Source organism: Macaca thibetana, chromosome 6 (genome assembly GCF_024542745.1).
Source record: "Macaca thibetana thibetana isolate TM-01 chromosome 6, ASM2454274v1, whole genome shotgun sequence".
Taxonomy (NCBI): domain Eukaryota; kingdom Metazoa; phylum Chordata; class Mammalia; order Primates; family Cercopithecidae; genus Macaca; species Macaca thibetana.
This window is the reverse complement of record NC_065583.1, coordinates 54,056,180-54,080,514: the sequence shown is the minus strand read 5'-3', so window position 1 is coordinate 54,080,514 and position 24,335 is coordinate 54,056,180. Positions and strand designations below refer to the sequence as shown.

General features: G+C 34.4%; 1 protein-coding gene across 1 annotated transcript in view; it reads left to right on the top strand.

Moving 5' to 3' along the window:
• The window catches only part of PRRC1 (proline rich coiled-coil 1), a 32,900-nt gene extending 9,262 nt beyond the window's left edge, over positions 1-23,638 (top strand). Inside the window, exons 5-9 of the mRNA XM_050795759.1 lie at positions 3,472-3,574; positions 6,920-7,083; positions 12,730-12,833; positions 16,354-16,456; positions 20,285-23,638. Coding sequence (XP_050651716.1) covers positions 3,472-3,574; positions 6,920-7,083; positions 12,730-12,833; positions 16,354-16,456; positions 20,285-20,494 — 684 coding nt within the window. The 3' untranslated portion in view covers positions 20,495-23,638. The remainder of the gene's footprint in view (positions 1-3,471; positions 3,575-6,919; positions 7,084-12,729; positions 12,834-16,353; positions 16,457-20,284) is intronic.
• Positions 23,639-24,335: the final 697 nt, after the last annotated feature.

The window sequence follows — 24,335 nt, the reverse complement described above, 5'->3', positions numbered from 1 at the left end:
TAGTTTTTGTTAGAGAAAATTTTGAAAATATAGAATGGCACAAGGAAAAATAAAATTCTTTTTTATTAGCAGTTTTCTGTAGCTGCTATCAGTCTCTTGCCTATGCATATCTGTGTAAACGTTCCTTTGAATTAAAATCAAATTGAAGTAGTGACTGGTCAGATGGATACTATTTCGTGTTTTCTGGTTTTTACTGAGCATATATCATGGACATCTTCCTGGCCATAAAATATTTTTTTCCGAAATGTATTTTGGGTTTTCTTATGGCTGCTTCACTATACACGCTGTTGCGTTTATTTCCCATGTTTTATTTTGCTATTCTGCCTATTGGCATTTTCTAATTGTAATTATTTTTCTAGATTAGTTGATTTATTTTAATTGACAAAAATTGTATGTGTTTATTATGTACAACATGATGTATATATGAAGTGTGTATACATTCTGGAATGGCTGAATTGAGCTAATTAACATATGCAATACCTCACATACTCACATTTTTTTGTGGTGAGAAAACTTACAAAACCTTAAATATAAGGTTTCATATTTCAAGAATATAATATGTTGTTCTTAACTATAGTCACCATGTTGTAGAAGAGATCTCTTCTAAGTGTAATTCTTATCAATAAATCATCATCATGATTAGGTCTGGCATGGTGACTCATGCCTGTAATCTTAACACTTTGAGAAGCCCGGGCAGGGGAATTGCTTGAGCCCAGGAGTTCTATATGAGACCAGCCTGAGCAACATAATGAGACCCAGTCTCTACCAAAAACTTAAAACAATTATCCAGGCATTGTAGCGTGTACCTGTGGTCCCATCTACCCAGAGGCTGAGGTGGTAGGATTGTTTGAGCCCAGGAGGTCCAGGCTGCATGAGCTGTGATCATGATACTGCATTCCAGTCTGAGTGACAGAGTGAGACCCCGTCTCAAAAAACAAAACAAAACAAAAAAAAAAACACCAAAAAACTATGATGAGCACTATTGTATGTAAATCTTTATGGACATCTTTTTTTTCCTCTGAATTAATTCCTGATGAACATTTGAGTGAACATTTGAAAAAATTGATACATATTCCACTCTTGGAAGTTTATACCAAAATACACTGGTATAGCATTTTTCACTTGCCAGCAGTAGTTACTAATTTGGACTAGGATATTATCTGATTTGACAGGCAAAAAATAATACCACATTTTAATTTGCTTTCCTTTGCTACTGAATTTGAACATTTTCTCATATGATTTTTAGCCATTTGTATTTTTCTTTTGTGAAATATTGGTTATGTTCTTTGCCTAGTTTTAAATTGGGATGATTTTCTTTTGTTAATTTGTAAGAGTTCCTAATAGAGTAAGAGTACTTTCCTGTTTGCGCTCATATGTTGCAGTTTTCTCAACTTTTAGTTTACATTTTAATGTTATTACCCTTTTTGACAAAAAAGTTCTTCAGTTTCAGGAGTCAGTTATATCAATCCCTTCCCTCCCCTCCCCTCCCCTCCCCTCCCCTCCCCTTCCCTTCCTGCTCTTGTCACCTAGGCTGGAGTGCAATGGCGCGATATTGGCTTACTGCAACCTTGCCTCCTGGGTTCAAGCGATTCTGCTGCCTCAGCTTCCCAAGTAGCTGGGATTACAGGTGCCTGCCACCACGCCCGGCTAATTTTTTTGTATTTTCAGTAGAGACGGGGTTTCACCATTTTGGCCAGGCTGGTCTCGAACTCCTGACCTCAGGAGATCCACCTGCCTCGGCCTCCCAAAGTGCTGGGATTACAGGCATGAGCCACCGCAGGTGGCCTCTCTTTTTCTTTACATTTTTTTTCTTTTTTAATGCTAAAAAAGACCTTTTCCCACTATGATACTGTGATAAATGTTTTTCTATGATCCCTTTCTAGTTCCCTTAACGTTTAATTTTTTAGACACTTAGCATTTAATATAGTTGATATTTCTTTACTATACGAGGGAGAGATCAAACTTAATTTTCTTCCAGCTACTCAATGGAGTCTTTCAATATCATATCCCCATTGATTTTTTATGACTCCTTTATCTTCCTTAGGAAATTGTGTGTTAAAATCAGCTTCTGGCCTCTGTATTGTAGTCCATTGCTGTTTCCCTGTTCTTGTAGTAGAGCACACTGTTTTAATTATTTACTTTGTGTTCATTGTACTAATATTTGCTGACGTGGGGATGTGGAGCATTCAGTGATAAGATAGAAAGGACAGTTCAAGTCTGCATTTATAAATGTATATCAGTATTTAGTTGTGTAAGTTGTGTAAGTGGCTGATTTTTCTTCTGAATTTTTCTTTACTCATCTTTCCCAATATTTTTCTCCAATGAATTTTGAAATCATTCTGCCAAGTTCCAATATTCAGCTAAGGGTTTGTTTGCAATTTTATTATTATAACTTATTATTATATTAAAGATTTAAAATTGATAGATGGTTGACTGATTTATAGTATTTGAGCTTCATGTTTCAGGAATGTGGCATTTTTCTAAGCTTGTTTTTTTTAAATACCCCTCTGTACTTTAAAAAAGTTTTTTTTGCGTACAGACTACAACATTTTGTCTCTTGTTAGGAGCATGTGTCAGTGTGTTTGTCATGAATTGTAATACCCAGTTCAACTTTATAGGTCTTATAAATAGTAGTAAGTCATGATGTTTCAGCATATGGTTGGTTGGCAGTCTTAAATTTCAATTTTATGAACTAATCTTTTCCTGAGTCACCTTAGTTTAATGGCAGATTGGAAGATGGGGAATCATGGCAGGTTAGTCAGATGCCATCTCAGGAGGCACTGCTTCCTGGAGTGTCTTTTACCCTCTGTGAAATATCGCACAGGAAGGAATACTCAAGACTTGGTTCCTTCTGTCTAGTAATAATGGCTCTAAGAATCCAGAGAAATAGATCTGACTATAAATGGAGAGTTTGGGAATGTATAAAATGAGAAACAAAAAGTAGGAAAAAGAAGAAACTAGTAGAAGATAGCAAAATGTTGTGTGTTAAGGTAATAAGTAACTGTTCTGCCCCCAGATGAGAGGTGTTTTTACTCTTATTTATTTTTTATTAGGGAACAAGTGTGGACTTATGTAGACACCTGATTGGGACCTTTATTTGGGACCCTAAGGGACAAGTTTTGCCCAATCTTTTATATAAATAGGTAGAAATGAAATTATATATATGTAATAAATATATGTATATAAACACATATATATGTATATATATAGTATAGCATCCTTTCCATACCCGTGTTACTCAAAGCGTGGTCTGTAGATTGCTGCTGGTCTGCACACTGCTATGAGTCAGGAAGAAAAATTGAGAGTATCATTTAGAAACTTAATAGCCATTTGATATTGTCATGACCTTATATGTCTTACAGAAGTACTGGTTTAGGGTGCATTGGAAACTTAAAAAAGTTTTCTTCACAATCATGGTCATGGTGTTCCTCACTTAGAGTAAATACTTACATATTAATTTGTTTTATGCAGGGTGTGGCTGGGAATCCTATGGTGAAGTCTGTGCTTGATAAGACAAAACATTCAGTAGAAAGCATGATTACAACGCTGGACCCTGGCATGGCTCCCTATATCAGTATGTACTTAAGTTAGACCAGTGTCTGCCATTTTTTTAAAAGTGTATGTACATGTCAGCCACTAATTGTAATTTTCTGTTTCCACTGATTGTGTAATCAGTGGAAATTCCTGTTATGTTCTTGCATTAATTTGATTGTCAGTCTTAGTTTTTGGTGTTACTAATTCATCTTTTTTAAAAGTCATCATTAAGTAACTTTTGAAAATCCCACAGAATGATCTTAGAAGGAGTAAAAGCCGTGAGTTATTAGTACGCTTGCTGATTTTAATTTTAAATACAGGTTAACATAGCTTTATATGAATTTTACTTTATTCACTACTGACATTTGAAGTAATGCTTGTTTCATACTTTTTTTTTTACATTTCTCCTGTTATCTATTTTAATTAAATGTGTTTATGTAATTGAGGAATAATATTTTTGGAGTAAGCAAATCTAGTTAATAATATCTGATGACTGGGTATATTGGGAAAGCTATTTTTAACCACCTCTGAACACTAATCATCCAGAATCTTCCAGACAGTTGATAGATACTGTCTGCTATTTAATTTTTATGTGCATGTCCAATATGTGAAAAAATACCACTTACAAGTCTCAGTGACCAATTATTAGTAATTCTGTAAAAGATAACTTTTAAGTCAAAGTTGTGCAGCAGGTACCTGAACAGAGATTTCAGTGGCAATAAAAAGCCAATAGCTTTCACAAGTCTTGACTAGTTGGTAGTTTACTGTCTAGTAAATATCAAAGGAGAAGGCCTAGCAATGGTTAAGTGTCTTTATTGAATGCTTCTGCCAGACACTTTCTCATAAGAGCTCTGCAAGGTAGGTATTTTCCTCAAGTTTTGCATGAGGAACCTAGGTTTATAGGGATGTAAGTTATCACCCTAGATCACACAACTTGCTGAAGCTGTATTGAACTTATGTTCAAATTTTTTACAGTTAGCCACTTTGCTTCCCTTGTAGTAGAAAATTGAATCGAGCATTAAATCAGCTGAGTTGTTCTTTGTGTTTGTAACTGTCCAAAGGATTCAAAATTGGACTCTGCCATATATGTTCTTTTCTTTGCAAGTACATGTTTTGAATGAAGGAAACAGTATTTTTGGAGCTTTTGCTGTTTTAATGGCTGTACTATGTTAAACTGTGAAAGCAATTACCTTATTTAATCCTTAGAGCAAACCCTATGAGGTGCCAGGTGTTTTTCTTCTTTTCTTTTTTTTTGAGAAAGGGTCTCACTCTGTCACTCAGACTGGAGTGCAGTGGCAAGATCTCAGCTCATTACAACCTCTGCCTCCTGGGTTCAGGCTATTCGTGTGTCTCAGTCTTCTGAGTAGCTGGGACCACAGTCATGTGCCACCACGTCCAGCTAATTTTTGTATTTTTAGTAAAGATGGGGTTTCTCCATGTTGGCCAGGCTGGATGGCAAGTATTTTTCTACAAAGAAACAAGCTCAGTGACTTCCCCAAGGTGAAGAAGCTAGTAAATGATAAAAGCAGAGCTCATACCCAAGGAAGTTTCTCAGACCACTAGTCTTCATGACACCAAGAAAAATGTGTAACACTGAGGGGAAAAAAGAAAGGTACAGAAATGAAATTTCTATTATTAGCAAATGTCATAACTTAATCAGCTTTAAAAAGTAATAAAATTGAATTCAAAAAAGCTGACACTTTTACTGACAGCAGAGCATCACCATTCTTATCTAACAAAACAACTCAAAGTAAATCTTAAGGTTTTTTAGTTTTTGTTTTTTTTTTTTTTTTTTTTTTTGAGATGGAGTCTCACTCTATCGCCAGGCTGGAGTGCAGTGGCGAGATCTCGGCTCACTGCAACCTCCAGCTCCCGGGTTCAAGCGATTCTCCTACCTCAGCCTCCCGAATAGCTGGAACTAAAGGTGCATGCCACCACGCCCAGCTAATTTTTGTAGTTTTAGTAGAGACGGGGTTTCACCATGTTGGCCAGGATGGTCTCGATTTCTTGACTTTGTGATCCTCCCACCTCGGCCTCCCAAAGTGCTGGGATTACAGACGTGAGCCACCGTGCCCAGCCATCTTAAGGTATTTTTATACAGATATTCTAGGAATCACTTGATGTAACAATTTCAAATGTGTCAAGAAACGCAGAAAGTATTAGAAATGGCAGGACTACTCATCACAAGCTGAAAAGTCATTTTGAGCTGAAGCTTAATGGAGCAGTACTTAGCTAAGATCAAGAGATGTGTCCCATGTGGAGAAAAAAAAGTGAAAAAAAAAGTATATTCTTCCTTTCTTTTGTGTTCTAGTAGCTTCTGACGTTTCCAGTAAAGATGTGATCTGTGAAACATGTCAGTCAGGAAAAAGAGATCCATTGTTTTTATTTTTTTTATTTTTATTTTTTTTGAGACGGAGTCTCGCTCCGTCGCCCAGGCTGGAGTGCTGTGGCCGGATCTCAGCTCACTGCAAGCTCCGCCTCCCGGGTTCCCGCCATTCTCCTGCCTCAGCCTCCCGAGTAGCTGGGACTACAGGCGCCCGCCACTTCGCCCGGCTAGTTTTTTTGTATTTTTTAGTAGAGACGGGGTTTCACCGTGTTAGCCAGGATGGTTTCGATCTCCTGATCTCGTGATCCGCCCATCTCGGCCTCCCAAAGTGCTGGGATTACAGGCTTGAGCCACCGCGCCCGGCCTAGATCCATTGTTTTTAAAACCCAAATATTTGAAAATACCTCTCACTATTCCACATGATATTTATTAGGGAAAAACAGCCTGGTTTCTAGGGCACAATGTTTTACATTATAAACAATTTTCATGAAAAATCTTTTTTGCTATTAATGCCAAATACCAGAATGTGCCGTGTTTAGAACCAGGGCTTTGAATTCATTGTATCAGAAACGTTAAGATTTCTATTTGTGGTATATGCTCAGAACATTGTGGGGATATTTAATAAAAAGCTTGATGACCCCATATTTAAACTATTTTCTAGGTAAAAAGTATATTTCATGGTAGTCCTTGTTTAGTGCATAACTTCTATGCAGCTCTTTGACAAATCACTTACTATCAGTAAGTCTTTATTTTAATTTTCCATAAATAGAGTATACTAAATGTGTAACTTACACTTAACAAGCCAGATACGTAATTTCTGGCTTGTGATATGTAATGTCAGTTTTAAGTCCTGACATTAGTACTATGTAGATAAGTTACCTTGGTCAAAACTTTGTTGGTCTCAGTTTTCTCAACCATATAAAAAAGATAATGATCTATAGCTTGCATGGTTTTATGAAACTGGTAATAATTATGTAAATTAGATGTCAGCACCTGGTATGATAGTAATTATGAAAATTTCATTAATTTGAAATTTAAATTTTCCTCTGGTCTTTGTAGAATCTGGAGGTGAATTGGATATTGTTGTGACCTCAAATAAAGAAGTAAAAGTTGCTGCTGTCCGAGATGCCTTCCAGGAGGTCTTTGGTTTAGCTGTGGTTGTAGGGGAAGCTGGACAGTCCAATATTGCCCCACAACCAGTGGGCTATGCAGCTGGATTGAAAGTGAGTAATAGAACACCATTTTCAGGACATAGAAACTGGCATTTAATTTTTTCATAATTCAGATAATCTGTTGTCTCTATGGAGCTAATAGGCTTTTCCATACTGAAATAGCGATGAACTTTGGTTTTAGTGGACAGCCCTATTGTATTATGAAGATATAGTGGAGTTTTAATTTAAAGAAATCTAAGATAGATTTTGATTATTGTGGGAGCGAAAGAAACATTGAGAGAGCACAAAAAGAGAGTAGTTAGTCCTAAACGAGATCCTCTTAATCCAGCATTAACATTCAAATCAATTACTGAGATGATAATATCCCTTGAATCCCATAAACTTTTTGTTATCCCTATTGATAATGCTTAAAAATGTGTAAGTTCTAAGAATTCCATCCTCTCTTTCATACTTTATTTTCCTCTCTTTGTATTATTACCAGCATACAGTCATACAAGAACAAATGAACAGTTCATTGGCATACAAACATCTTTCCCACCTTGAAAAAAAAAGAAAAAACCAAAGGAAACCCCAACAAATCTTTGACCTCCCTTCCTCTGTAACTTAATGACCTATTTTGCTTCCTTTTGCAGCTAAACTCCAAAGAGTTGCCAGCACTTTTCTTGTATCCTTTTCACATTCAGTTAATTCTGCCTCAGTTAGGCTTTCACGTCCAGCACTCCACTGATAGTGCTCTCAAGCTCATGCTAATGTTCTCCATCTTATGTGACTTAGCAGAGGCTTTTGAGACAGTTGATCATGCACTTCTCTTTAATGCTTTTTTCACTTGACTTCCAGGATACCACACTTTAGTTTTTCCCTCCTTCATTGATTGCTCGCTCCTTCTGTACTTCCTTTGCTGATTCCTCCTCTTTCCAGTCTTCTGACGGTCACCTTCTCCTTATCAGTTAACTCTCAGACTATCCCATGGCTTTAAATACCATCTCTGTGCTGACAGTACCAAATTTAAATCTCCACCTGAGACCTTTCTGTAGATTCTTGATTTATATATAAGTTGGCTTTTTGACAACTTTTCTTGAATATCTCAAACTTAATATGTCTAGAACTTTACTTCTTTCCTCCACATTTGCTCCTTCTAGCCTTCTCCAACTTAATTGATGGCAGTTCTATCCTTCCGTTTTCTCAGGCAAGAAACCTTGGAGTCAGCCCTGACTTCTCTCATTACCCACTTCTCATCCATCAAGAAATCTTATTTGTAAGACAGACAGTTCTTGTTTTTCAACATAATTATGTTCTATAACGTTGCTACACACTGAATTCATGAATATTGAGCCATTGCTCCCAGGGGAAATATGATGGTTAGGTACCTGTGGGCCTCTGGTCACATTTTGGCCAACCTGTCAATACGTAACTTTGTTTTATGCTTCTTTCTGTTTAAATACATTTTTATACACATACATGCACATATTTTTGATTCATTAATATTGAACTCTCACAATCAGCAGTACTATAACTCATGCTTGAATGCAGCTTATTTAACACACTTGTTTTCTCAGTAAGGCATATCATAATCTTCTGCTTAGGAACACTACAGCGCTCCAGCACTACACTTGGGGGCCATTTGAAAACAGCAGTTAACATCAACAAACACAAAGATGCAAAAAAGAGGTGCTAAATAGACCCCAAAAAGGATACCTGTTTACATTATGTCAGCTGAAAGAAGAAGACAGGGCACTGCCTTGTTCAACCTCAGCTAGGAGTGTATGCATCAGGCAACTCAAATTTCTCATAGCTCTGTGCATGTCCGATTTTGAGGTTGTAAATAAATTTCAGTGTGTAGTCAACTTTACAATTACGTAGAATCCACAAAAATAATAGGATCAACTGTATTTATGTTTAAGGATAAATGCATTTTCATATATGACATTCTGTTACTTAAAGGAGCTTATAATAGCCTGCATTTATAGAGAACATCCCATGAGCCAGGCACATAGACCCTTTACCTGCATTCATTTAATGCCTGTAAAGCATTGGAATGAGGTAATTGACATAGCATATTTCACTGGGGAAAAAGTCTGTTGCATTAATTATAATTAGTCACTAAACACAAACCCACACTGACACTAGATTAATTTTTAATTCTACTAGGTAGTGCTACATAAGTTTGAGGTGCTCTTTGAGTTGTATTTAGTACTTTATTTAAATAGAATATGAAGTCCTTTTACACATATGCGTACTCACTGCCAAACCACTTTTCTGTATTAGGGGCTATTAGGCAGTAGTTATACTCTATCTAAATGTAATGCATTGTATATAATATGAATTAAATTACATGTTTTCTGCCTTTTCACCTTTCACAGTGGTCTGTCCTTACACACACAGCAGAGCTGCCAAAAGCACATGCACTTTGAAATGCTTCTTTTCTGTAGTAGGTTTCTCTTGAATTCGAGCCCTAGTGTACATTGCCAATAAGATTTTCTTTGGTCATAGGTGTTTAGACTTAATAAAATTTAGCAAAACTAACTGATGGCTGTAGGGTTTGAATTTAATCTAGAAATGAAAAAAAAAAGTACAGTAAATGGGTAAAATAAGTATGTATACATAATAATTGTACATTAAACCAGTTATATATATATACAGACACATATATACACAGACATATATATGACAAACCATAAGCATTTATATGGGTGAGTTTTAGTTGAAAGACTAGAACATGTCACATACTTAGATTGAGAATGTATTTCAAGATTTCCCAGGAGGTTTTGCAAGTTGCAAAGAGTTTATAGGTCTAAGAAGGAAGACTTTTCAAGATTTAGTTGCAGAGCGTAAACTGAAAAAAATCTTAAATAGAAATAGTTTATTAGACAAAATGGTGAGTTCATTTCACTGAAATTAGAGACTAAAATGAGGGTTTTCTCTAAATTGTGAAGCATTATATAAATGTGATATGGAAGTTGGTAACCTTATTTGATGGAAATTATTGTAGTTGCATTTATCTTGTTATAATAGCATTTGACAGATTATTTTACTGCTGATTTTTATCCTTCAAATTTACACATATGAATTTTTCCCACAATTTTCAGTACAAGCTCAAAACTAAAATTCATTGAAACTAATATATCAGAAAGTGATTTGTAAATTTGTCGTTTTTTTTTTTTTTTTCCCAGAAACAGTAGAGGGAGCTAATGAGAAGAAAAATAATGTAGAATCTTAGAGTATAAAATTTTAACCTTTTTTCTCCCCAATCAGATTTTATTTGAAGTAAATGGGTTTTCTGAACTAAACTTAAGTTGCCTTTTAGAAATAGGAAATTATTTAAGGAAGTAAATCAGTCCAGCTAAAATTAAAGTTAGGAAGCTTCTAGAACTTTTATGCTGAATATTAACTCTATTGAAAAGCCAGTTGTAGTTATGACTACTGTTTTATATAGTTTTATATTCAACAAATATAGTATCTATAAGCATTTATGAAAATATATAAAATTTTAACTATTCACTGAACCAAGTTGCTTAGTATAAGCTCTTATAGTATTGTTCTTCAGTTCTGAAATGATTATTTTAATATGGTCTCTAAACTACCTGATTCTTGATCTCTTATATTGCTAAAAAATAAAATTTCATTCTCAAAACATTGGTAGGGACTAATATTAAAATGTCTGTATTTGGAACTCCAAAAGAGGCCACATTTAATTAATGTAGTGGTCAGAGGAAAAAGAAAGGCCAGATATAACCCCGTTTTCATTTTCTTACGGATTTTATTAAAAAAAAAACAACAAAAAAAAAACTTGTCTACCTAGCTTATTATCCTGTTTCTTGCAGGAACTAATTAATTTTAATTGTTTTGTGAATCCTGTGAAATATAAAGCTCTGTGCTGTAGGATAGTGAAAAATGAACAAACTGAGTCTCTGTTCCCTGGAAGCATAAAATCTAGGAATATTTTGTTGTAGTGCATAGCTGAGATATCACTTTCAAAGGGTTTGGGGATGAATCTCTTTACATCTTACTAATCCCTTAATAGTTTTTACTGAATTAACGTTTACTTAAGCTTTTTAAAAATCAAACTTTAGCCATAACTGCCTCATGGAAGGAGTGAATTAAGCAAATTTGTAACATCCAGTATAAATAATTAAGTACATCTTATCTGTTACATTGCTTTCAAAATCAACAGCTGCCTCTTTAAGTGTTATTAGATTTGGTGATGCCATGTTTACACTATTTGTATTCTTAACATTGACCACATAGGCCTTCAGAAGCCTTTATTTTTTTCTTTGTTCAGTTTTTTTATGTGGTAAGTTCTTAGTGAGAACACCTATTAAGTTAGGCACTTTGCTGGAAACTAGAGGTAGAAGAGTGAGCAAAAATATACAGTCTTGGTTTTATTGTACTTTAAATCCTATCATCTTCATCTTGTTTTTTTTTTTTTTTTGAGACGGAGTCTCGCTCTGTCGCCCAGGCTGGAGTGCAGTGGCCGGATCTCAGCTCACTGCAAGCTCTGCCTCCTGGATTTACGCCATTCTCCTGCCTCAGCCTCCCGAGTAGCTGGGACTACAGGCGCCTGCCACCTCGCCCGGCTAGTTTTTTGTATTTTTAGTAGAGACGGGGTTTCACCATGTTAGCCAGGATGGTCTCGATCTCCTGACCTTGTGATCCGCCCGTCTCGGCCTCCCAAAGTGCTGGGATTACAGGCTTGAGCCACCACGCCCGGCCTCATCTTCATCTTTACAAGCTAATATCTTAAATTGTCTTACACATTCTCGTTCAGTTGTCACTTTCTCTTCTTTATTTCAGTTGTCTCTGAAATAAATTGAGTTTTCTCGAGATGTGTCCTAGCCTTCTTAATTTTCATTTGCATGAGAATTGACCATTTAATCTGATATTGTCTGTTTAACTCTGCTGTCCTTATAAGAATTATCAATGGCTACTTTTGTTCAGACTTTTTATCTTGTGTTTTGAACACATGTTCATCACATTGTTCGTGGTTAGCTTTTATGAAATGGTTCAGATAAAAGCAAAAAACAGAAACCTTTTCCCTGAGTAATCCAGCTTTTAGTTTTCTATTACATATAATCAGTTCATGATTTTGAGTTATCTGTACAGTGTTCTCAACCATTCAGTTTTGCTTCTTTAATGGTAATTATTTTGTTGAATAAGCTGTGGTGTAATGTATACAGTGTATACATTTGCAGCTTTTTATTTTAAGTAACTGGCCATTTTGGTGCATGTATATTTAAAAGGAATCAGAAGAAAGAGAAAAACGTATTTATTATTGATATGATTGTCTACCTGAAAATTTCAAGAGCGAGTTAACTGCAAAACTGCTGGAGCTGATAAAAACTTTGTATGTAATAAGATGGCCTCTTGCCAGATCAACATTAAAAAAATACAGTTTTCTTAAATTATTTAATAGTAACAATCAATAAGAAAATATAATATAAAAATAATCCACTTCACAATAGCAACCAACGTCATAATGCATATGGAATAATTTGGAAGGTGTACCCCAGACTGTTGATACTGAGGAAATATAATTGTACTTTGTTGTTTTTTACTCTATATTTTTGTATTGTTTGAATGTTTACAGTGAGTATATATGTGTTTGCCTATAAATGTATGCATGTGTTGTGTAATCATAAATTAGTATATTTAATATTTAGTAATTTGAAATGGTTTCTAACCTCTGCCATTGTTGTTTAGGGTGCCCAGGAACGGATAGATAGCTTGCGTCGAACTGGGGTGATCCATGAAAAACAGACAGCTGTGTCAGTAGAAAACTTCATTGCAGAATTGCTGCCTGACAAGTAAGAAGGTTATTATGTTTCTCTTGGAAGCAAAATATAATTGAGTCTGGGAGTTGACACTGAATACTTAGCAAAAAGTGTCTCCTGTTTTATGACCAGAGAGAAAAGTATATTTTGATGCTGGCTTATATCACTTAACTAGCTGTGTGTCTTGCATGACTTAGCTGGCATTTCTATCCTTGTGTCTCTTTTAATTCTAAAATGGAGATGGTCATGCCTGCTTTCTGATATCATGCTAATAGTTACTTATTAAAATGGCACTAAGTATAACATGATAGAGTTTGTGTGGATATAACTGACCATGAGTAGCAAACACAGTTATTCACATAGTTATTCAAAGTCATGGAATGTATGGGCAAGAAGGCCTGATGGCATTCACTAGGTTTGAGTTTCTAGTGAGCACTGTCTCTCCTGTACTCATAATAGTTTAGAAAAACCTCCAGACAGCATAATTCATCATCGTTTTTGAGGGCTATGCATTTTTAATAGGTGGCTTTTTATGGGACAAATTTTTAATTTGCTTAATTGATTTATGTTAAAATAACTTCCCTTTGTTGAAATTTACCTTCTTTGGTAAATGCATTGTGGTTTTGTTGTTTTTATTTTTTATTTGTTTTTGTTCAGTGTTGAATAACAATGGGCATAGCATTTTGTGGCTTGTAATATGCAAAATATATCCTCCAACTTTGAGGCATATTATAGGCCAGTGGGAGAGAAGATATATGTAGTACACAGATGAGCAGTTTTAAGTAATTATATAAAGAGAAACATAATTTTTTGCTGACAGGAAATATGTAAAATTTCAGTGGAGGTAACCGTGGAGATAGTGTCAGGTGAAATTCATGAATAATTAGGGCTTGAACCGGATTTTGAAGAAGAGGTGAAACTTGGCCAAATGGAGCTCTGAATTCTAGGTTGATAAGTTTCAACTTTCTGTGTAAGCACTGAGAAACCATCCAGTGATTATTGTGTCACCTTTTCTGTTAACCTGTTGTTGTTCATTTAATAATTAACATTAGAAATTACAATATGCCTTTTTGATGTATTATAATAAAAATTTTAACTTGTGATAATACTAGTACTACTATTAATACTATTCACTCCCTTTTCACCTTTTGCGGTGTCATTGTTAAGTATTTTAATTCTGCATATATTTTAAGCTCTTAAAACATAACTGGTAGTGTTCTTTGTAGTCAGTATTTGTTTGTTTATTCTCTGAATTCTTTCCTGTGTTTCTGTTTTTCTGTCTGGGGTCATTTTTCTTCTAAAGGAAGCCTAAAGTACTTAAACCTTTGATAATACATTACAGTTCAGAGCTGCTCACTACCAGTTCTCTCAGCTTTTGTTTACCTGAAAGTGCTTTAATTCACCTTTATTTTTGCTGGATGTAGAAGTCTAGGTCGGCAGTTTATTTTCTTTCAGCACTTTAAAAATGTCATGATACTGTTTTCTGGCTTCTGTCATTTCTGTTAAAAAGTCTTCTCTCCATCTTCTTGTGTATTATCTCTGTGAAGATAATATGTTGTTTTCTCTGGCTGCTTTTAGGGTTTTCTCTGTTGTTTTGTTTTTTGCAGTTTTAGCGTGGTATGATTATATGTATTAGCTTGCTTACTTGCTCTCATAATTATTTTTTGTGGATTCGCTGAGCTTCTTGATTCTGTGGATTAGTATCTTCAGTTTTGGAAATTCTTTACAATTATGTCTTCAAAACTTGCTTCTGGCCCGTTCCTCCCTCTTCTCTTTGTAGGACCTTAATTACATGCCCATTCACCTTTGACAGTGTCTCACATTGTCAGATTTTTTTTTCCCACTCTTTTTTCTCTCTGTTCTTGAGTTTTGACATTTTCTATTCACCTGTCTTCAGGTTCACTAATCCTGCCTTCTGCTGTTTCCAGAGTGTTGTTAAACTCTTACATAGAGTTGTTACCTTTTAAAACATAGATTCAATTTATCTCTTGAGTGCCTATATCTTTTAATCTAGTTGGACTACCTTTATCTCTCTTTTCTTGAATATGTGAACCATAGTTACTTTTAAATCCTTATTTACTAATTCCAATATCAGAGTCACTTGTGGGTCTGTTTTAGTCTCCTTTTTCCTTTTGGTTTGAATATATGGTGCTGTCTCTCTGAATGCATAGTAATCTTTGAAAACCCTTGTTTAGAAAACAAAACAAAACTCTAGAGTCTTTAGGCGATCTTGAGAAGTTTCATCCTTTCTTCTATAATAATAAACACAATTGTAGGGGTGTGAGGAAGGGAGGGTAATGTAGTGTACTTCAGTCACAGTCTGAGCTGAGTCAAGGCTAGGTCGTTGTTCTTAGATATATTCACTGGCATCATAGAAAAAACTCTCCTCATACCTTCAGTAACACTTTTTAGGATGTCCACACCTGAAAGCTTGGTTAGTATGTTATTCATCATAGACATTACGGTCTGCGAATTATGCAAAATAAAGCAAAATAAAATTTAGCTAAGCTTGACTTTATGGAGGCTTCACAAATACATTATCTTCATTGAGAAAGTTGTTGTTGTAAAATACAAAATATCTATTAGTCTACCAAATAAAATAAATGTCATTATTTAATGTTTTTAATTTTAAACAGTTTTAGGATACGAACACTATAGACACTATAAAGTGCCATCTTAGTATTCAGTAAAGTTACTTATGTTACTCTATAGTTTACTTGGTTGTTTTTTTGAATGTGTAAATGCAAGTCTACTAATCCATTTTATATTTCATTGCATTTTATTAGATTTACAATAAAAAATAGATATGAAACATTTTCCTGCTTTATATCCTTTTATTGTTTAAATTCATGTTTTGAGGGTATCTGGTGGTTTCATGATTTGGGTTAGCTAAAACTTGGGTGGTACTACAATTGCTTTCACTTAAGTCATTTTAAAAATTTATCATTTTGTATAATATGTAAGTCTTTTTAAATGAAGAGAAGTGTCCTGAATTTCATGAGGCTGTTTTCAAAGACTGACTCATTGTGAACAATTCAGAAATTGTGATTAGAAGGATTTATTAGTAATGAAGAGAGTATTTGTTAGTATTTCCTCTGAGTGAACTTATTTTTTAATTTGTTATTAACTTAGTTGGGTATATATTCATGACAGAGTTGGTATTATAAAATTTCCCATATTTTAGCAAGTGACAATTGAAAAATATTACTCATTATAAGCAGTTTGCATATACAATGTATGTAAATTTACCTGTTGCATATTTGAGTACCCTTACTTTGATTATTCTCCCTTCCCATGGAAAGGAAGCTTTCCATGATAAGTGTTTTTAAATTATTTTTTCTTTGTGGTTATTGTCTATTTTTTCCTCTTAGAATTAATACAGAGTAATTTTTTCTGTTGTTTTTATGAGTTGTCCTTTTGCAAGTTGATAAGAAAAAGATTTCCTTTTTGAAATCTGTTCTATCTGAATAATAGTACTTGTTTTCTCTTTTTGTCTATTCACGATAAGTTTTATTTGGCATGTAAACCGTCTGAACTCGTATTTCTGTTGCAGATGGTTTGACATTGGTTGTTTGGTGGTTGAAGATCCTGTCCATGGCATTCATCTAGAAACATTTACACAAGCCACACCAGTGCCTTTGGAATTTGTACAGCAGGTTGGTTTTCTCCTTTGCTTTTTCATGATGCTCCAGAGAAACTTGCAATATTGTTTTCGAAATAAAAATTCGTGTTCATTTTTTTGTTAGAAATATGTTCTTGATTTTGTTTCAGTCATTTTTCTTTAGTATTTTTCTTTGCTTTTTAATTTCCTGGTTCTTCCATGTTGTTTTGGTACCTTCCTCCTTTTGTTTTCCAGGTGTCTTTGAAAGGCAATACATTACATGGTTAATCATTATTTCTCTCATTTTTTTCTTTGTTTTTACTCTACGTTCAGGAAAAGATTTACCTTTTCTAGTTGTTTTATGTCCACCTTTCGTTTGCTTTCACTTTTATCTCACATTTCATTTCCACTGTTATCTCCATTTCCTTTTCCTTGATTTGATTGTCCTCCTGTTCATCTTTAGTGTCTTTAGTGAGGTCAGCATTGGAAACCTTATAGGCACGTGTCTTTAGGTTTTTGGCTGAAAAATGGACCTAATAGTGTACCTATCCACACGGTTTCCAGGAGAATGTAAGTATCAATGATAATCCTTATTCCTCTTTTTTTTTTTTTTTTTGTATGTTTTCTCTAATCCTTTCGTGAACAAAATGGAATATAAATATATACTTGCATTGGAATCTCTGTGATCTTAAGTGGTATTCTATTAACTTTTTTCTGTCATTAATTTCATAAAATTTTTGTTACAGTTGTACTTTGTACATTGTTAAATATCATTTCAAAACTGCCTTTCAAACTTATTTGGGACATGAAGGCATTTGAGAATCTAAGAAAACTATTGGGCTGTCTCCCAAGAAAAATGCATGTGTGTGTACTTTCATGGAAATTTGGCATATGTGTTCATATAATCCCTAAAAGTAACCTCTGGTCTACTTAGACATTTACAGTTTAGAAAGGGGGCTAAGAATTGATGCTTAGAATTTGAAATTTTACTGAAACCTTTATTCCATATTTTCATTGCAGAAGTTCAAGAAAACCTTTTTATAGATATTAACATTAAACTCATTTCACTATGAAGGTGATTAAAGAACTGTAAGTGAATACTATGTATACTGTTATGCCAGTAAATTAGAAAAATTAGGTGAAAGAGTGGATTTTCTAGGAAAATAGAAATTTTGCCGTAGTTAAGAGTATTAGGTTGAACCAGATGACATTGTTGCCTTTGAGGGTCAGAAATAGTTAATATTATTATCAGTTTCATATGATTCCACTTAATTGAAGCATTAAAATGGAAGAACTTTATGTAACTTAAAAAAAAAACACTGAGTACCGATGGTGTTATAAGTGAGTTCTATAAAATATTCAGAGATGATTCTCTTGCTGTATGAGATATCAAAAATAGAGTTAGAGAGTTTTCCAGTTAATTCTGTGAGACTAGCCTCTTTTAACTTCAAATGAAATTATAGTCCGAAGAACTAAATGTCAAAGCCATTGGTAAAATTAATAAATAAAATTCAGAAATGTATAAGAACATTGTATCCTGACCATGAAAGATTTGTCCCAAGAACAACAGAATGGTTCAACAATAGTAAATTTATGTAATTCAATATGTGAGCATCTGCATTGAAAGGAGAAAAAAGATTTTGATAAAGTTGAAGGTATTTGCTAGAAATAATCATACTAATAGCTCTTAGCTAACTAGTATTAGACGGGTATGTGTATACTGCAAAATCAAAGCAAACTTCAGATCTAATAAATAAAACACTGGAAACATTATAATTATGAGGATGCTCCCATCACTGCCACTGTTAACATTGCTGTAGACCTGGGGTCAGCAAACAGCGGCTCACAGCCAAATCTGGCCTGCCATCTGTTTTTGTAAGTAAATTTATTGGAACACGCCCATGCCAGTTTGCTTACTTATTGTTTGTAGCTGCTTTTGTACTATAGCAGCAGAACTGAGTAGTTACAACAGAGAATGTCTGGCCCACAAAGCCTAAAATATTTACCATCTGGCTCTTTTCAGAAGAAGTTTGCTGACTCCTGTGTTAGATGTCTGACCATTGCAAAGGACAATTTTTATCTTGTTTTTAGGAATATATACTGGAAAGAAGTAGACATGAAAGAATGAAGTGGACTTGTGTGTACCAGTACCAAAAGATAGCTATTACATATTGCTGAGTAAAAGTCAAAAACAGCACATCTAGTATGATCCCATTTACTAGCAGGGGGGTGTATGTGTGTGCTTTAAAATTTTAGTAAGAATAGGGAAAAAGGCCTCAAAAGATACAGAGCAAACTGTTAATAGTGGTTAATTCTGAATAATGGTCTTTAGGGTGTTATTTGCTTTTTACTTTGCTTTTTATTCTGTTTGTTTTATTTTGTGTCATTTGGTTTTAAAATTTAGAAGATACAAAACTGTGTGCATTGAAATGTCTTCTTTTTATCCTCAGCTATTGAACTCTCCTCCCTGTTTCTTTTTATTCATTCTGAAATGTTTTACACTTTTTTGTTGGAATTTTTTAATTTAAGGGAATAGAAATCAGCCCTTCAGGTAATTAGAATTATCAGTATATTTTAGTAAAAATCTGTAAATAAATTTCATACAATTTGTACTTGGTTAAACTTAAGTATAAATGATGCTGCACCCCCGTAGAAAACCCCAGCTGTTCTGGATTTTTGCCAATAATATCAAATACCTTGTTTCTAAAAAATGTGGTCCTTGACCTAACATCACAAGTATCACCTAGGAATTTGTTAAAATGCAAATTCTCGGGTCCTAACACAGGACTAGTGAATCAGGAGCTGCATTTTAACAAGATATTCAGGGGATTCATATGCATGCCATAGTTTGAGAAGCACAGTTTTACTGGTGTCTCTGAGGACCTTAGTAGTATATCTGCTGTTTATCTTCTTTGAAATATAGTGAAATACTGATACTGTGGTATACACGTTGGAAAAGAGTACTTAGAGCAGGGGTTCCCAAGTGCTGGACTGTTTGCATAAGATTTACTTGGAAACTATTTTATGTATGTAATACTGTACTGTTTCTCTTGGAACCAGCTGTAGAGTTTCCAATTCCGTTATCTTGGTGTCTCAGTTATCTATCTTAGTGGGATGTGAGAAACTGGATATTGTTAAAAAAAAAAAAAAAGAAAGAAAAGAAAAACAAGAAACAAGAGCTCTTCAGGTGATTGTAATACATGGCACATTTGGTAGTCGTATAACTGTATAGATCTGTTCTAGATGTGGCTGTACTCCTCTGGACTATACCTAACACCCTAAAACAGAAAAACCACATCATTCTTGGATATCAAGCAATGAGTTTATTCTTCTTTCATTCCTTTGTAGATGAATAAATGATATGATTAGGAGCAAATACAAGTTGAGTCAATTAGGAATGTTGCATCAGTGGTTTATGTTGTCCTGGACTGGATATTATTTGATACATATTAATAAGTGAATTACATTTCCAAAGATAATTTCCATAATTGAGCAACTCTTTTCTGAATGGATTTAAGCCTTAATTTGCAGTTTTCCTCTTTCAGGTTGAAATTTCATTACTATAAAAGATAACTTTAGCACTGATTTTAGTACCAATCTTACTATTAACCTGAAGTGACACTTAATTTAGAATAAGAACTTAGACCTTCCAACTGTTAGCCCCATTAATGGGGATATTTTTTAAAAAGTAGATGTGTGTAATATTATATTGATTGTGTTCTAGCATTGTAACTTGATATAATTGGCAGCCTAGCTGTATTTCTCAGAGTTTGTCATAATCTATATTTAAAATAACATGAAATACTTTGAAATATCACTTATAGCTAGTTCCAATGATATTTTTAAACGTATTATAAGTAATATCAATTTCATCTTTCCATAGGCTCAAAGTCTAACTCCCCAGGACTACAATCTGAGGTGGTCAGGCCTTTTGGTGACAGTGGGTGAAGTCCTGGAAAAGAGTTTACTGAATGTCAGCCGGACTGATTGGCACATGGCATTTACTGGGATGTCTCGTCGGCAGATGATCTACAGTGCAGCCAGAGCAATAGCAGGCATGTATAAACAGCGCCTGCCACCCAGGACAGTGTGAGAGGAGACTTACTTAGGAGACTGAGATTTTCCTCCCACTTTTAGCTTGATGTTAAAGAAGCGGTTGTACCTTCCTAAATTGAATAGCCTAAATGAGTCCAGTAGTTTTTATCGTTTTCCTGTAGGCTGCAATTTTTCTTTTTCTAGAAAGGCATTGTGTCATTCCAGTAGACAAAAAGAAACAAATCCTTTTTATAGTCATATCATTTCACCTATCGTAGTTCTCAAAAAAGAAAATATACAAATATATTTACAGCACAATTTAACATACCAAATTTATAAGTTGGAAATTCATGTGCAAAGACATTTAACTTAATGCCATGTACTTGATTATTTTGTTCTTAAAGAAGACATTATTAAAGAACATGTTGGTTGAATGTTTATAAAAGCATGATTTCTTTTGGCTTCATCTCTTTTCCTGTCAGTCTTTGATGCCTTTTGTATGTGCACACGATCTCAGGGCTGGTGCTGAGCAGCCTGCTCAACAGTCACTATAAGACACCTACTTGTAGGGAGATGTTCCACATTTCCATGCATGTTTTCAGTAATATGGGCCAAAATAATGGAATTGATCATTTTCTTTTTTGGCCATCATGTACACATATAATCTGGAAAATCATACCTTTTTCAATTTTAAACATAACTTTTGGCATTCCCAGATTTATACTATGAACATTGGGGTAATAACATTTTATTTTTTCATTGCTATATGACAGCTAAAGGGCAAATGATTCAAGTATATTTTAAATCAGAAGTATTCAAGTTATTTTTGTATAATGCTGTTCAGTATTTCCAAGAATAAACTCTGACAACAGCCATTGTTTCTGCTTCCACTCATACTCTCTAAACATTTTAATAGAGAAATTTTTGAGACGGGGTTACTTTATTGCTTATGGGATAGTATGTCTCTTACTTTAATTAAGGTTACTTACTTGGTTTGCCTTAAGCATTACTTTTTTAACTTTGTGCCATTTGGCCTTTACTTTTTATGGATGTTTTCAAAGAAACTTATTTTATATTCAGTCTAGTTTATTTGGTCTATTGTGTTTCTATTTAGTGGAAGCCTTTTCCCCTCAAATAATATATTTTATCATTTTTGGACTTATAAATCATAATTAATTTTTTTTCTTAATACTGTTGAACTTTGTATATACAAGTTCAAATAACTTTTTTGAAGATAGTTTCTTATATAAATGTAATTTAATTTTTTTACTCTTCTATACAGTTCTTTAGATGTAAAAGAATTAGCACAGTCTCTGGCAGTTTTATAAAAGTTGTTGAAGTTCTTGTCCTGCACTGTTTTTAGGTATCAGGTTTGCTTTGTATTAATGCCACTTCAAGTCATTATTTGGTTTCTGCTATTTTTTTACCTGAGGATAAGAAGAATGAATATTAAATTTGAATATTAAATATATGTTACTTTCCAAGCACTGTATAATGACTGTTCAGTGAATATCAGACTTCTGTGTCATTAAAAGTCATGAGAGACAGCAGAGAGAGGTTACAGGTTGCCTTGGTGCACTTTTGTCCAGGAGTAACAGGGACAGAATAGTTTCTTTTCCTTCCTTCAAGTACATTTCTTTACCATTTGCTTCTATGCTATCCTTTTCTAGTAGTATTTTATCATGGCAATGGCATGATGACAAAACAGTCTTTCATTACAAACTGAAGGGAAGCATGTCCTTACTTAAAATAGTTCTGCTTTCCCTCCTATCGTAAGGAAATTTTACAGATTCTAAAAATATCTTAGTTTTTCTTTGATTTTTATTTTACCAAGTCACAAATGTCTTTTTGATGTTTTGAGAATTGTTCTCATAGAATCACAAACATTGACATTTCATTAGATGATTATTTTCCTAGAATCCCCAAAGAGCAGTGGCAGAGTTATTCCATGGCTTGATTGAAGCTAGATAATTTTCCTGCCCGTGGTGGCTTGGTAGGCCTTCTGCTCGGAACAGTGTGAGTGGGTGAGGAAGGAGAGATGGGCAGATGGAAGAGAGAAATACATGAACCTCTCTGGTTCTGTTTGTGGCCCAGAGTTTTTGAAAAGCAGCAGAGCATGACTGACTTCACATGCTCAGCTTTCTCAGCCTTTTGTTTATTTTGTTGTCCTTAGATTTCCCTGTTGTAAAAGGGGCAAGAAAAGTAACTCATTTTCTCTAACACACCATGGCAGCTTAGCCAGATAGTCTTAGTGGTGGTGTTTAGGCATAAGATATGCTGATCATCAATCTGAGGCCAGTTTTCTTCACTCATCATCCAGCCCAAGTGTTCTGTTCTCTTCCTGCCCGTTTCCTTGTAACTCCTGCTCTAGCCTTGGCGGAGCAGGAGTGCTATTTGCTTTTGTTCTCCCTCTGTCTTAGGAAAAGCCATCTTTAATATAGTTCTTCACCACTGTTGGGGTTGTTTTGTGATTTTTTTTTTCTTCCGAAGAGCTCTTGTATTTCATATTTTGTATATAAAATTTTGTATTTTAATCCAAATTATTGCATTTTATAAGCTTGTACACATATATTTAATTAGTGTGAAAGGAAACAGAATGCAGGAAAAGTAATTTAATATCAACCTTAGTTGACAAGGTGCTCAGATTATTCAATTCGGGAGCTTCCTTTTGTTAGGTTTTTGAGACAACCCTAGACCTAAACTGTGTCACAGACTGCTGAATGTTTAGGCAGTGCTAGTAGTTTCCTTGTCCGATTCTGTTGTTATTACTTTCCTGTTCTTTGTTCCTCTTTTTTCTGAAGATTAATGAAGTTGAAAATTGAGGTGGATAAATACAGACAAAAAGATAGTGTGATAGTATAAGTAAAAATGCAGATGAAAGTGTGTTGTATACATCCATTCAAAATTATGCAAGTTAGTAATTACTCAGGGTTAACTAAATTACTTTAATATGCTGTTGAATCTACTCTGTTCCTTGGCTAGAAAAAATTATAAATAGGACTTTGTAATTTGTGAAGCCAAATTGATAATATTCTATGTTCTAAAAGTTGTTGAGCTATACATAAATTATTAAGAAATATGGATTTTTATTCCTTGGATATGGTGTTCATTTTATGATATTACACAGGATGATGTATTGGGTGAAATCAGTTTTGTAAGTATGTAAATATGTCATAAATAAATAATGCTTTGACTTATTTCCCAAGTTGTATAGTGATTTTTTTTAATGCTAGTTTATATTGAAAGGACACGTATTTGTTTTTTATCTAAATTTGTTACTGGCTGCCAATAATTCTTATACAACAGCAACTTAACCACCATATTTCTAGTGGAACTGTAACATTCACATATACCAGAGTTGTTAACTTCAGGGTCCAAGAACTCAAAATATTTAGAGGAGAGGACACATTGGAGATAAACGTAATAGGCAAGAAGTTAAGGCCTATGGTCATGAGGACACTTCTTACTGGGTTTTCGAGTAGTTTTATTTCTTAGAATAGTTTCAGTGCACAGCAGAATTAATTAAAAGGAGGGAAAGTACAGAGATTTCCCATATATCCCTTTCCCCTGCATATGCAGAGTTCTTCCCCCATTATCAACACACCCCACCAGAGTGATCCATAATCAATGAACAATAAACAATCGATGAATCTGTATTGACCTGTCATCTCCTATAATCCATTGTTTACCTTAGGCTTCACTCTTAGTGTTGTACATTCTTGTGGGTTTAGTCAAGTGTATAATGACATGTATCCATCATTATAATATTGTAGGAGATTTTCACTGTCCTAAAATGTTTTTCTGTCCCCAAACCCCTGGCAACCACTAATCTTTTAACTGTCTCTATAGTGTTGCCTTTTCCAGAATGTTATATAGTCGAATAATACAGTATGTAACCT